Here is a 13,124-nt window from a genome sequence, read left to right on the forward strand (position 1 = left end):
TGGACTCATTTGAGTCCCGTTTCTTGTTTTGGGGTTTTGTTGTTCTCCTGCCCTGGCGGGGGGTTGGGCTAGAAGATCTACTAGGTCCCTTCCGACCCTAAATCTATGAAACTATCTATGAAATCTAGGCGCATTGCAGAACACTCTATTATAAGGTAGTCATTTTTCTTTGGTTTAAAGACACCAGTGCAGTGAATAAGCAAAAGACTTCAGCCTTTGTAACTCTTAATCTGTTACAGAATTAATCCCTTAAGGAAAAGAATAGGAAATTAAAAAAAAAAACAAATTCAGCACAACAGTTTGCCTTAACATGCATAATGCAGGCTTTCCAATTAAAATGTTACAATTTAAAACTTTGCTCACAGAATGATGAGAGAGCAGTTATTTTAAGAAGGGTAAAGGCAGTCTGCTAAGTTTTCCTCTAGTAACCTCTAACTCAGAAGGCGAAAATCACAGTTTTGAAAACATACTTGCTATTGGATTTTGTATCAAAACAGCAACAGAGAGAGCAATTAGCTGTTGTAAACTGAACTTCTGCTAATCAATGGTACGCAGCCAGCCAAGGCATTTATGTAAAATGTAAGCAAAATCTCATCTGCTAATCAATTTTAAAAAACACTTCACTGCTTCCTAAGAAAAATCCACAATGAGACTGCCCCTTCCCTCTACTGCTTCTGAGATTCAGAAGCTTTTTGTGGCTGGTAGGGAAAGAAACCATTTGGCCTCTTCAAGTATTGTATACACTTCTCTTCCACTACTGGAGAGAGGTAGCTTTAGAATTGATTGGTTGAGAAGAAAGTTTAGCATAAATGTCCCTATGTATATAAAGGAAGGGCTTAGAAATTCCTTCCTTCTTGCTTGGGGATGTGGTGCCACTTTGCACTGAGAAAAGACTCTCCCCTTCCCTGTTCACACTAGAATATGACCAGGTTTGTGTGGGATTAGGTGGAGATATTATGGTTATCTCCCTCTTAGTATTGAAAAGCAATTTTTTGTCACTATCAAGTTGGTGTTGGTGAGTGTGTGTTATTTCCCCCTTCCTCTTAGCGACTCAGCCCCAAAATTCATTTTGTCACATCTTGATAGATGTCAACTGCAGGTTAGTTATTCAATGCAAGATTCAGTTTTTTGTTAAACTAGAATTAGAAGCAGATCCGGAGAAAGCATCTCCTAAATAAGCTGAAGAATAGTGTTTATATTTCTAATGTAAGGTACAGAGGGGAGAGAAGTCCCTTATATCCCCTCTTCTTGTTTGAGCGAAAGGTATTGGTGTCCCAGCAGTGTTTCTTGGGACCAGGTTAATGTGGCAATCTGCTGATGGAAGCCTTCCACAAGGTAATAACAATTAAAGATATGGATAACTTCCACTAGTTGAATAACTACCTGCTCTCAGATGTAATATTTGATAAAGTTTCAGCTTGGCTAAACCATATCCTTGGTCTCTTGCCTTTTTCTTTCTGTGGTGTCTTGTTAAACGAGGGAAATTGAAGGCAGGTCCTTAGTATAATCATTCTTTTAATGTACAGTATGAGAGCTTGTGGTCATGAAGTACCACGGATAGAGGAAGGTGTCAACCTGACCTGAATCGTTTGTTTTGTCAGTTTGATCAAAATTCCAATTCTTTTTCCTTATTTGATAAAGGATAGAGGTAGAGAATTCCCTGCGACTTAAACATCTGTGCACATTTGCCATAAAGAGAGAATATGTGCAGGAAGATAGTTCTTCTCAATAAGAAGAACCTGCTTTATTTTTTCCTAGCCTTTAAGTTGCACTTTCTGTATATGTATTATCTAAACAGATCTTTAAGTTGGTGATGTGTTCACAGTTCCACTTGCCGAAAGAGTGCATATATTGATTTTTAAGTGAATTAAAAGTAAATTGAGTGAATGTCATACAATACCTTGAATAAGCATGGTATATAGGCTGGTTGTTGGAGTTAACATAAGATAGTGCGAATGAAGTGATTTGGAGGGTCAGTAATATCAGCCAAGAACTGATAGAGGCACTTTACAGAATTAGCTGTTAAACTAAATAAGGTTCAAAGAAAAGAGAGAGGACTGAAAAATGTCACTTGCAGCCTACTTTAATGATCATTTTACTCATCACATCCATGTTCTAACTGCTTCTCCCTGTTTAGGTTACTACTATGGGACTGTGATGATCGGAGCTACAGCTATTACATTGAGGTTTCCACTAATCAGCAGCAATGGACTATGGTGGCTGATCGAACAAAAGTTTCCTGCAAGTGAGTTTAATTCTTTTTTTCCAAATACTTACCCAGAAAGAGAAACTAAGGGAATTGTTTGCCCATTGATCTGTGGAAGATTTACATTGTTACTTCTCACTAACCACAAATGGAGTGATACTTTTATAACTGCAAATCACTGAAACTAGACCCCTACTGGTATACTTTTGAGGAGCAGTAATTTCTAAGTGTAGCTGAACAGTCAGCTTTAATATAAAAATCACCTTTTAAAGATGCTATAGATCATATCAACTGTATATTTTCCAGGCTGATTTAACCAGTCCTAATAACAGTTTGGCTTCCTCAGACCACAAAACCAATATTGCTGTCTCGGTTAAAAAATTTTCCCCAGATTCCATCTTGTCATTGAAGCTCTGGTTTCTCAACAACCCCTTTGAAGATAATGTGACAAGAAAGTAAGGAACACCTTTTACATATAGCACAACTGGTAATACTCTCCAGTATTCCATAAGGTGTTCACTTCCCTCTCCAGCAGATAGCAAAATATGTACCTCAGTGTCATCAAACTTGCACTCAGTGTCATCTAATGCAAAGCCTTCTATGCTTTTATGTCAGTAGGTCAGCACTTCCAACTGTCACACAAACCAGACATTGGAAAATTAATTTGCTGTACTACTTTTGAGGTTATTGGTAAAGTGTTTAATAACACAACCTGTCTAATGGTAGTTTTTCATAGAATCCCATGCAGCTATAAAGATACCACAGATATCAGCAGTCCTAGCCAGTCCCAAGCTTCCCTTCATTCTCACCTCAGGCTTCTTTTCCTGATCGCTTCCCTTTGCTGCCAGTCTGCCTACTTTTCCCAAGTTTGGTTCTTATCACCTGTGTATTCAAGTCAGGGTTTCTTGTCCTGCATATTTTGTGGATGGCAGCAGTGAGAACTATGAGAAGCTGAGAGCACAGGAAGAATCCCTTTGTTCTCATTCTCTGGTTCTACGACGTCTGCAGAAGCCAGGGGGAGCAGTTACAGCTGTAGGGTAGAGTTCACTCTTTGCTGATGGACTCTTCAGATAATTTAGCTATCAAACCCTTAGCAGGTGTTTAATGTGTGTGTGCAAACTGAGATTTTTCAGTCTTACTTTAGCAGAGGTGGGTATTTGAAGCAGCATATCCCTCACAGGAAGGCACCCCCTTCCTTTTACATTTCAAGGTCTAGCTCTAGAACATAGTTTCATAGTTGTTAGGGTCAGAAGGGACCTCAATAGATCATTGAGTCTGACCCCCTGCCCTGGGCAGGAAAGCGCTTGGGTCACATGACCCCAGCCAGGTGCTTGTCCAGTTTCCTCTTAGACTCCCAAGGTAGGGGAGAGCACCACCTCCCTTGGAAGCCCAGTGCAGATTCTGGCAACCCTTACTGTAAAGAAGTTCTTCCTGATGCCCAACCTAAATCTGCTCTCTGTCAGTTTGTGGCCATTGTTCCTAGTTATTCCAAGGGGTGCCCTGGTAAACAGATCATCTCCTATTTCTTGCTGCACCCCCTCCCCTCCTGCTCCCCCCAATTAATTTGTAAATGGCCACAAGATCACCTCTCAGCCTTCTCTTGTGAAGGCTGAAGAGTTCCAGGTCCCTCAGTCTCTCCTTGTAGGGCTTTACCTGCAGACCTCTAACCATACAGGTGGCCCTCCTCTGGACCCTCAAAGTTATCCACAACCCTCTTGAAGTTTGGCTCCCAGAACTAGACGCAGTACTCCAACTGTGGCCTGACCACTGCCACAAAGAGGGGAAGTATCTCCCTGGACCTGTTCATGATGCACCTGCTAATGCATGATAGAGTGCAGTTAGCTTTACTGATTACTTTGTCACATATTCATCTTGGAGTCAGCTATGACTCCAAGATCCCTTTCTGCCACTGTGCTGCTGAGAAGGTCATCCCCTAGCCTATAGGTGCATTGGTGATTCCTTCTCCCTAGATGCAGCACTTTGCGCTTGTCTTTGTTGAGCTGCATCCTGTTCTTTCCTGCCCACTTTTCCAGCCTCTCCAGGTCTGCCTGGATTCAATCCCTTCCCACTAGTGTGTTTACTGTACCCTATAATTTTGTCGTCTTCAGATTTGGACAGAGTGCTCTCCATGCCCTCTTCCAAGTTGCTGATGAAGAGAATGAATAGCACAGTTCCAAGGACTGAGCCTTGGTGGACCTCACAGCCCACATCTTTCCAACTCTATAACGACCTGTCCACCACCATTCTTGGGGTGCGATCCTTAAGTCAATTTGCCAGTCACCTGGCCGTGTAATCATCTATGTCACAGCCACTCAGTTTGTTTATGAGAATAAGATGAGATACCATATCAAAGGCCTTCTTAAAATTCAAGTAGATGACAAATATCTCGACTCCTGCATCTAAGCATGTTGTGAACTGGTCATAAAAAGAAACAAGGTTAGGATCTACCTGCTATGAACCCATGCTGGTTGACCTTCAACATTATTTTTCCTGCTGGGCTCCCACAGATGTGATCCTTGATAATTTTTTCAAGGGTTTTCCCAAGGATAGAGGTGAGACTAACTGGCCTATAATTACCCGGATCCTCCTTCCTCCCCTTCTTAGCCCTTTTCCAGTCCTCTGGGACCTGACCTGAGCACCAACAGCGCTCTAGCAGCCATGCCAATGGCTCTGCTATGACACTGGCTAATTCCTTCAGCACCCTTGGATGAAGATCATCCGGGCCTGCTGACTTAAACACATTCATTCCCTCTAATTGTCTCTTTACTAGGTCAGTGCTGACTATTGGTGAGCTGGTGTTCCTCCTGTGCCTTTCTGTAATGCAGTTGGGAGGTTTGTCTTGATCTGTGTTCAGGATTAGAGGCAAAAAACTAATTGAAGAGTTCAGCCTTGTCCCTCCTATCTGTCACCAATTGCCCTAGCCTGTCCATAGGGGTCCTGTGCTGCCCTGCACCTTCTTTGTGCTCCCTATATACCTGAAGAAGGACTTTTTGTTGTCTTCAATTTTTGTCACCAGCCTGAGTTCCATTGCTGCTTTGGCCTTTCTGACTGGCTCCCTGCAAGTGCGAGCCAAGGAGGTATACTCCTCCTTCATAGCTACCCCTTGCTTCCACAGCTTGTATGCCTTTTTCTTTGCCCCTCAGCTTTCCTGAATTTCCGTGTTCAACCCATAGGGTTTCCTGGCTCCTTTGCCCCATTTTGTGTGCAATGGGGTTGTCTCCTTCTGCGCCCGAAGTGGGGGTCAGACTCGCTTCTCCACTGCTGCTGTTGGAATCAACAGCCAAGATGTCTAGCAAAAGGGCAAAGATGAAGACCACCAAAAAGCGTCCTCAGCTCACAACCTCCAGTGTATTTGAAATGTTCGATCAGTCACAGATTCAGCAACATAGGAAGTGCTAAAAGTTGTCAAAGATTTGTTTGTATGAATTGTCTTAACATCTGTTGAACTATATGTTTTTCCTTAGTCTCATGCCCTGAAACAGCTAGACCATTATTGCTGAAACGTAGGAAAAGGAGGAAAGAAATTAATCCAGAGGCAGACACCGTGCATGGAAAATACCATGCTGAACAGTTTAAGATTAGCAAAATTATAATCAGCTGAAAACAGTGATGTAATAGGAAGTGTTGGAAAAACTTAGGTAGAGGCAGAACTACTATCTGTATGCCAACAATCATCTGTGCTAACGACTAGGTCTTTTTCGAGAGGCTCAAATTTACAAAGGCAGAGCAGATAAAAAAAGAAAAAAGCCAATATAATCCAATGAGGATAATACAATTTAGAGAAACACTATCAACTTGAAAAATTCCATTTGTGTTGGTAGTTTTTATTCCTATTATACTTGCAAGTAATTTTTAAAACTATTGTAACAAAGAAGGTTAAGTGGGGGAATATTTTTTTCTTTTTTCGATTAATACATCAGACACTAAATATTGTGCTGTAGTCAGTTTCACTTTATTCCTTTTTATGTTCAGTGAATTGGTCAAGCATCCACAGAATAGCAGAAAAACTAAAACTTTTTATTTTTTTCTGTAAAGTACTTTAAAAATAATTTTGACAGGAGTTAAAAAAATGGTAAAGTTAACTAAATGCAAAAATGAATTTCACTGGAACTTACACTTATAAATCTTGGCACTTTTTTGAAGATCCCCATTAGCACTTAGTCCTCAGTTCCATAAATGTTTAAGCATGTGGTTGACTTTATTGACTGAGAAGCCCCATTAACATGGGTATTTAGAGGTTGTGCTAAGAGAAGCTGGACTGTTAAAATGAGTTAAAAAATAAATAAAAATCAAAATGAATAAATAAACCTATAATACAAGTAATATAATTTAATTTTGTAATGTAGGAATAGTAGTATTTTCCTTCCTCATGGAGGGATTTTGGGGATTAATTAGTAAAGTACTACTGTACTACAGACTGCTGAAGTCTCCTGGTACTGGAATGCCACCAAAGCCCCCCAGGTCTGCACAGAGGCCATAGGTCACTAGCCACTGTACTGTATGAATTCTCTAAGTATTGTTCATATTTTTACCTTATTGTTAGAATACAGATCATTATAAAATGGCATATGGTCTACTTGGAACATTTTGTGAAATGGGTGGGTTTTGAGAAGACTATCAGAAAATATTTCTCCTCTTAAAGACGGTTCGAATTATGTTACATCTTCTATCTTAGGTTAATGTGCTGAGACTTCCTATGTTATAAATATTTATAGGCTGATGCAGAATAGTGGGTTTTTATGTACTGTGTAGACGTATGGGGGAGATCTTTTGAAAATTAGATTTGAAAAGGTCTTAATATTTGGTGAAAAAAATTTTAGCAGAGAGAAGTGGCTAATAGTGAACCATGACAGACTCTGTAAATGATTAATTTTGCAATTTTTTGCTGAACCAAAGCACTGGAAAAAGCCAGTTTGAACTGAACTAAATTAAAAGGAGTTTTTAATTGTTTGTTTTTCCTGACTGAAAGGAAAAGCCCAAAGTATTTTGTTTCTATTTCAGGTATTTTTAACAAAAGCTAAACAATGGAAATTTAATGCCTAGATAAATTCCTAGATTTAAGTGTTTGTAGGATGGCTTGGATAGGGATGATTCTGCTTTAGGCATGGGGTTAGGCCAGATGACCTCCAGAGAGGTCTCTTCCAGCCATACTTCTCTACGACTCTGATTCAGTCATTGTTCATAAAATCAGTAAGGAGGGGGAGGATGGTGCAGCAGCACTTCTTAGCTAATCACCTAGTGCAGTGATTCTCCACTAGGCTGATGTACGATCCTTTTAAAGGTGCTACGTGATATTAGCATTGCTAGCTGTGCAAACATCTACACAATTCACAAGATAAATCTAGAGGTTTCAAATAAGAATCCAGAGTTGTGTCTAACCTGCTATGATTTTTCTGAGTTTTTGCATCAAAAGAATTTTTATTATTTTTCTGTAGTCAAGAAATGAATGAAAGCTACAAAATGGCATTTTCTGAAGTGTGCCATAACCCCTGAGCTAGAATGTCATTCTCAATCTCTGGCCTAATGAATATTTGAATATTATATCCAAAGTTTTACTACTCCAGTTTAAGAGGGAAACAGACCTGGTAGCCCTTTGTTTAGGGGCTTCATCTACTCTGTGCTTGATTCAGAGGTGGGATTTTTGAACCAGGGTCTGCCAACTCTGTGAAATGCCCTAACCTCTAAACTTTAGCTATGAATTTCCTGTTAGTGTCTGGTCGACTGAAACCACATTTTCTGGCAAATATTTTCTTCATCTAAAAAAAAAAAAAAAAAATCCTTCTTCCTTGTTACTTGTAAAGCTGTTAGTGATGCATGCTTGCATTCCTTCATTCATTGAAGAAAAATAAGAGACACATCTCCACATGGTACTGTGGCCACCAATTATTACACCAGTGTCTAATCCAAGATATTCATGAGGAACCGAAGTTTTTGTGCTTACTCTTATTAGTACTGGTTTCACAATTAAATACTATCCTCTGTTGTGAATCTTAATAATAGATATTACTCACTTTTTTATGCAACCTATGCTGCAGTAGCGAAACAAAATAGAGAAAATTAAAATTGAATAGACTTTAAAGAGAGACATTCACAAATCATGAGACTTGGGAAAAGTCAACATTTAAGCCACCACACTTTACATTGTAGTGTTATTTTTTTATTCTTTTTCTTAAAGGTGTGCTTAGTTGAGAGCTTTTTCCCGTGCAGCCGGGCTTGTCTATCAGCCTAATACTGCAGTGAATTATAATCCTTTGTTTAAGGCATTACACTGTTGTCTTGAAAGTGATTGTGAGATCTCCAAACCAGCCTGCTGAATTCTCAGCAGGCAGACTAGAAGATACTATAAAGGTAGCAAACCCCAACTTTCACAAACCTCTTTGTTCAGTCAGAATGGCAAAGACCGTAATGAGAAGCATAAGGAAAATAAATTAAATTATGTTTAAGTAGTATATACTGTATTTGCTAGTCTATACAAGTGTGAAGTTTCCTTTTAAATTCTGAGTGTGCCATCTTTGGTTGCTTTAATGGTTTTTTAATGTATTATTTTGTTTAAATTAATAGTTCAGTGCTCAGTGCCTGCTGTGGCAGACTTCTCTTACCTCCTCATTTCTCTCTCTCTCTGCTCAAAAAGCTGAGGGAAGAAGCAGGTTGTGTATATGTTACCTTCAGAGGGAAAGCTTGCTGTCCTCTTTAAATGAGAGCCAATTAATGCAACCGGTTGTGTAATTGTCATTGTTTAAACGCTATATATAGGCTAAATTTTTCTTCTTATCAGACTAAAACTCTGTTTTCTGTATGGAGTATGACAGTAATGAAAACCAGTCATGTTCTGTTCTTTTTTTTAAAGGGCAAACATTTATGATAAGTGATAAGTTTGCCTGAGTTTGTTAGTCTTGAACAATAGAGACTTGTACTTGTTAGAAAAAATTGCTGACAAAAGTCTAGAATCCAGATGAAAGATGAAAGAAACCAAAGGGCAATGGAAGCTAGACCTCTGAGTTAATGATTATTTTGATAAAATAAGAACCATGATAAAAACAAATATGAAGGAGGCTATCACTAAGGTTAATATCAACTGAAGCATTGGTCTTTGAAGTCTTTTATACTGTTACTGTGACATGGATTCTAAACTAATGTTCAGTTTCTCAGGGAAAATTATATCCAAAGCCATTACAGCTAAGTGCAGACATTCAAAAAGCCCAAGCTTGAATTGATTCAATCTTTGCAGGTTAGTCAAACCTGCATAGATTGAACTGATTTGCAAATGAATAGACATTCACTTTTGATTCCAGAAATGCAGCCACATGCCTTCTGTGGCTCACACTAGCAGCCATGGGGCACTAGAGCGAGCCCTCCCTTCCCTTTCACAGCAGCTATAAAACTGGAGGGAAGCTGACCATGTGGGGGGAGAGGGTGTGGCAGGACCCTGGCCGGCTGCTGAGTTTGACTGGGGAGAGGTTTAAACCCCCACCCTGCCCTGCAGGGACCCAGCTGGGGTGTACATGAAGGAGAGAAAGAAGCCCTTGCCAGGTTTGTCCCTGGGGGAGGGGGACATGGCCAGACACTGGCCAGGACAGCGCCTCAGGCAAAGGGGAGGGGGATTAAACTCCCCTGTCTTCCCCTGGGATGGGGACCCCAGCCAGGGCCTGCCCAGCTTTCCCCCCGCTGGTCGCTTGCGTGGCATGGGGCATGGCCGGAGCCAGCCTGTGCTGGTTTCTGAGGTTCTGCCTGGGCTGGCTGCAGCCACAGAAAGCCAGACAGACGCCCGCTGGGGTCCCTGTGCTGGTGGGAGAGAGGGAAGACAGGAGTTTAATCCCCATCCCTCCCCCACTTCACCAGAGGCTGCTGCCCGGGTGGGTTCTGTCCATGCCCCCCACAGTTAGAGTAGCAAGCAGCCAGAGGGAGGGGAAGCCAGGCAGACCTGGGCTGGGGTCCCATGTGGGTGTGAGGGGAGACAGGGGTTTCATCTCCCTCCCTTCCCCTGAGCCTGCTGGCTCATGCCCCCCGCCCCCTCCACTCCAGTGGCAAAAAGTCTTGACAGGTGCTCTCTTACCCTGCCAGGCAGAGTGGCCTTCACCAGCTGCATTTCCCACCGTCATCCCTTTGTCAGCCAGCCCTCACTGCTCCATCTAGGAAGCAGAGGGGCAGGGCTAACCCTGCTGTGCTTGATCAGACAGCCCAGCTCAGCCCCAGGCTGCAAAGCATGCTGGGTTGCGGGGGGACTGTGATTGAACTTGAACCAGGAAGGGGTCTGGGACAGAAGTTCCATAAACCGGTTTGACTTAAATCAGTTAAGTCTGATACTACATTCAGCCAGGTTCATCTTAAAACAGTTTTGGTGATCTTTGAAACTGGTTTATGTGCACTGAGCTTCTGTTCTGTTACAGGTTTAAACCTATTTCTGATCAATTAAACCGGTTTATGTGCAACTTCTGTCCCTAGCCTACGCAATTTGATAGACAATACAATCAAGTGTGGGTTTTATGTGTATTCAGTTCCTAAGCATTTGGCACCAATTATCTCTGTGCCTGTTTTCTTTCATTTTCACGTTTTTCATCGCAAAGATTATTTTGTAATTGCAAAACCATGGATGCATTTTCTGACTCTTCCCCTTTTTCTAGCTGGGCTCTCATTTTAACACTGCTGTGATGCTTACTATAGCTATTCCACTTCTTGAATTCTGAGTTCAGTTCCCATCATGCTTTATTGCAGGCCCTATATATGATGAGGCCTGAATTCCACATAAAAATCAAAAGGAAGTTGGGTACTTTATAAGAATGATTTTTATATTTTTACATGTTCTGACTGAAATTTTAAGTATAATTTCCTGTTGTTAAGCTAGCTGTCTTCCTCAAGTATTTCACATTTCTATCCTTGTCCTGTCGTGCAGTGGCATATCTTTCCTGATTGTAAATCACAGCTTTAGAAAGACACAGAAAGGTCAGTGGCAGAAAGCAGCTGATGTATGTACCATAATTTTTAACCATATTTCAAAACTCATGGTTTGGCCTTTTCCAGGTTGTTCAAGTATTTAAAAGAAGAAAATACTAATTGCATGCTTCTTGTGGCAAGCTTGGTTTTTAGTTTTTATTTCTCACCTTTATATTTGCCAGAATTTGTCATCTAAAACATGGAGTGAGATTGCTTCTGTTACTCTAGAGGGAAATGGGTGAGAAACAGCCCAAATATCCATGTTTATAATAAAGTGCTGTATTGCATTCTGTTTTTTCATATATGACTTCTAGCCTTCCATTCTCTTTTCCTTCTACCCAGTCTCAGAAGTTTCTTGTGTTCCTTCTTCTAACAGCCCTTCTCAGCCCCTTACCCACTGTCTTAACCATGGCACCCCTCCACGGGCACCCTATTCTCCATCACATGAAATATATCTTCACTTGCAAATTCCTTCAGAGTCTGTCCCCACTCTACTTATTATCTGTCATTCACTACTGAGATATCAACTCCTGGCTCCTTTTACCCCATGAAATCAGTATTTGTAGCCCACTTAGATTTTCAAGAAAGTACTTTTGTTTTCTCTCTTACTGCTTCTTAGAGGGAGCTTCCAGCAAACATCCACAAAAGTACCTCATTTTCTTCTCTCAAATCCATCGTTAAAACTCTTCTTTTGATGAGAGTGGTTAAGTACTGGAACAGGTAGCTTAGGCTGTGAAATCTTACTCACTGGAAGTTTGTAAAGGCAGGTTGAAAAAAAAATCTTCCTGGGATGATTTGATATAGTTTTGAACTAGATGACCTCTTGAATTCATGTTCCAGCCCTGTTCTTCTATGTTTTACAGTGGTTACAAAAACCTTGATAAAAGTTAAGTTAGTAGGGGGCTGAGATCTGCCTGTCATGCAGCTCAGTTGTTCTTTTTGTTTCCCCATTTGTCTTATATCCATATCTTCTCTTTTTCTTGCTTCCTTAATTGGGACAGGGACCTCTTTTTGTCCTATATTTGCACAGTTCCTAGCACAGTAGGGTCCTGGGTTCATAAGTAGGGCTCCAAGTTGTTGTATTAATAATAATACCAGTGGTAAATAGTAATAATAGTAAGCCAAAGCAGGGTAAAAAGAGCTATCTTCATACCTCTTCAGTAAAACTTACTAGATTTTGGCCATATTTATGGCTTTTTTTTACATGGTATCAACCACACCGCAGTATTTTGAATGACATGCTGGGGTCCAGGATTCTGCAGATTTAACATAGCCCTATCTTACCAATGAAAAATATTACATGAATTCAAGCAAAATGGCTTAGGAGTTGTCCCATTGTTTAGCTGACATTCAGGTCTCATGTTATAAGAATAAACAGAGATTCCTCATTATTCTGTTCAGTATGCTACTAGTAGTGTTTGTGCTGGAACAAGTCAGATTGACATTAAGGCTAGGGACAGACTTTACACATAAACCGGCTTAAGTGATCAGAAACTGGTTTAAACCTGTAACAGAACAGATGTTCAGTGCACATAAACCAGTTTGAAAATGGCTGAAACCAGTTTGAGGTAAACCTGGTTGAATGTAGTATCAGACTAAACTGATTTGGGTCAAACTGTCCCAGACCCCTTGCTCGTTTAAGATAAACCAGACTGTCCTAGCATCCTTAAATGCTGTCTGGGCTGGGCAGGGCTCTCTGCTCCCCAGCAAGGCTGACCCTTCCTCTCTGCTCCTTGGCTACAGTTCCAGCACAGACTGTGGGCTGCTTCCCCACACCCCTTCACCACTCCCTGCTAAGCAGGAATTCCTCCCTCCCCTCTGCCTTTTTGAGATGCATCTATGTATTAGCTAGCAGACCACATACTGACTGTGGTTGGTGCCAAGTCAACAAGTAGAATCAACAGGTAGAATCAACAGGTAGCTGGTAGTGCCCCTCTGTTGTTTTCTTAATGTGGTGATAAACACTGAGTTAGGGGTGATGAACACT

The 13,124-nt window shown here is 41.0% G+C and overlaps 1 protein-coding gene across 2 annotated transcripts in view; it reads left to right on the plus strand.

Annotated features, from left to right (window-relative positions):
* Positions 1-13,124, plus strand: part of BTBD9 (BTB domain containing 9) — a 370,623-nt gene that overhangs the window by 258,778 nt on the left and 98,721 nt on the right. The window contains exons 10-11 of one of the 2 annotated variants that reach the window (XM_019526984.1): positions 2,138-2,245; positions 5,350-6,036. In XM_019526984.1, coding sequence (XP_019382529.1) covers positions 2,138-2,245; positions 5,350-5,605 — 364 coding nt within the window. In that variant the 3' untranslated portion in view covers positions 5,606-6,036. Of the gene's footprint in view, positions 1-2,137; positions 2,246-5,349; positions 6,037-13,124 lie in introns of those variants that run through there. The other variant, XM_019526983.1, reaches the window with a different exon arrangement.

Source organism: Gavialis gangeticus, unplaced genomic scaffold (assembly GCF_001723915.1).
Source record: "Gavialis gangeticus isolate Ggan-Ray unplaced genomic scaffold, GavGan_comp1, whole genome shotgun sequence".
In the NCBI taxonomy this organism is placed as follows: domain Eukaryota; kingdom Metazoa; phylum Chordata; order Crocodylia; family Gavialidae; genus Gavialis; species Gavialis gangeticus.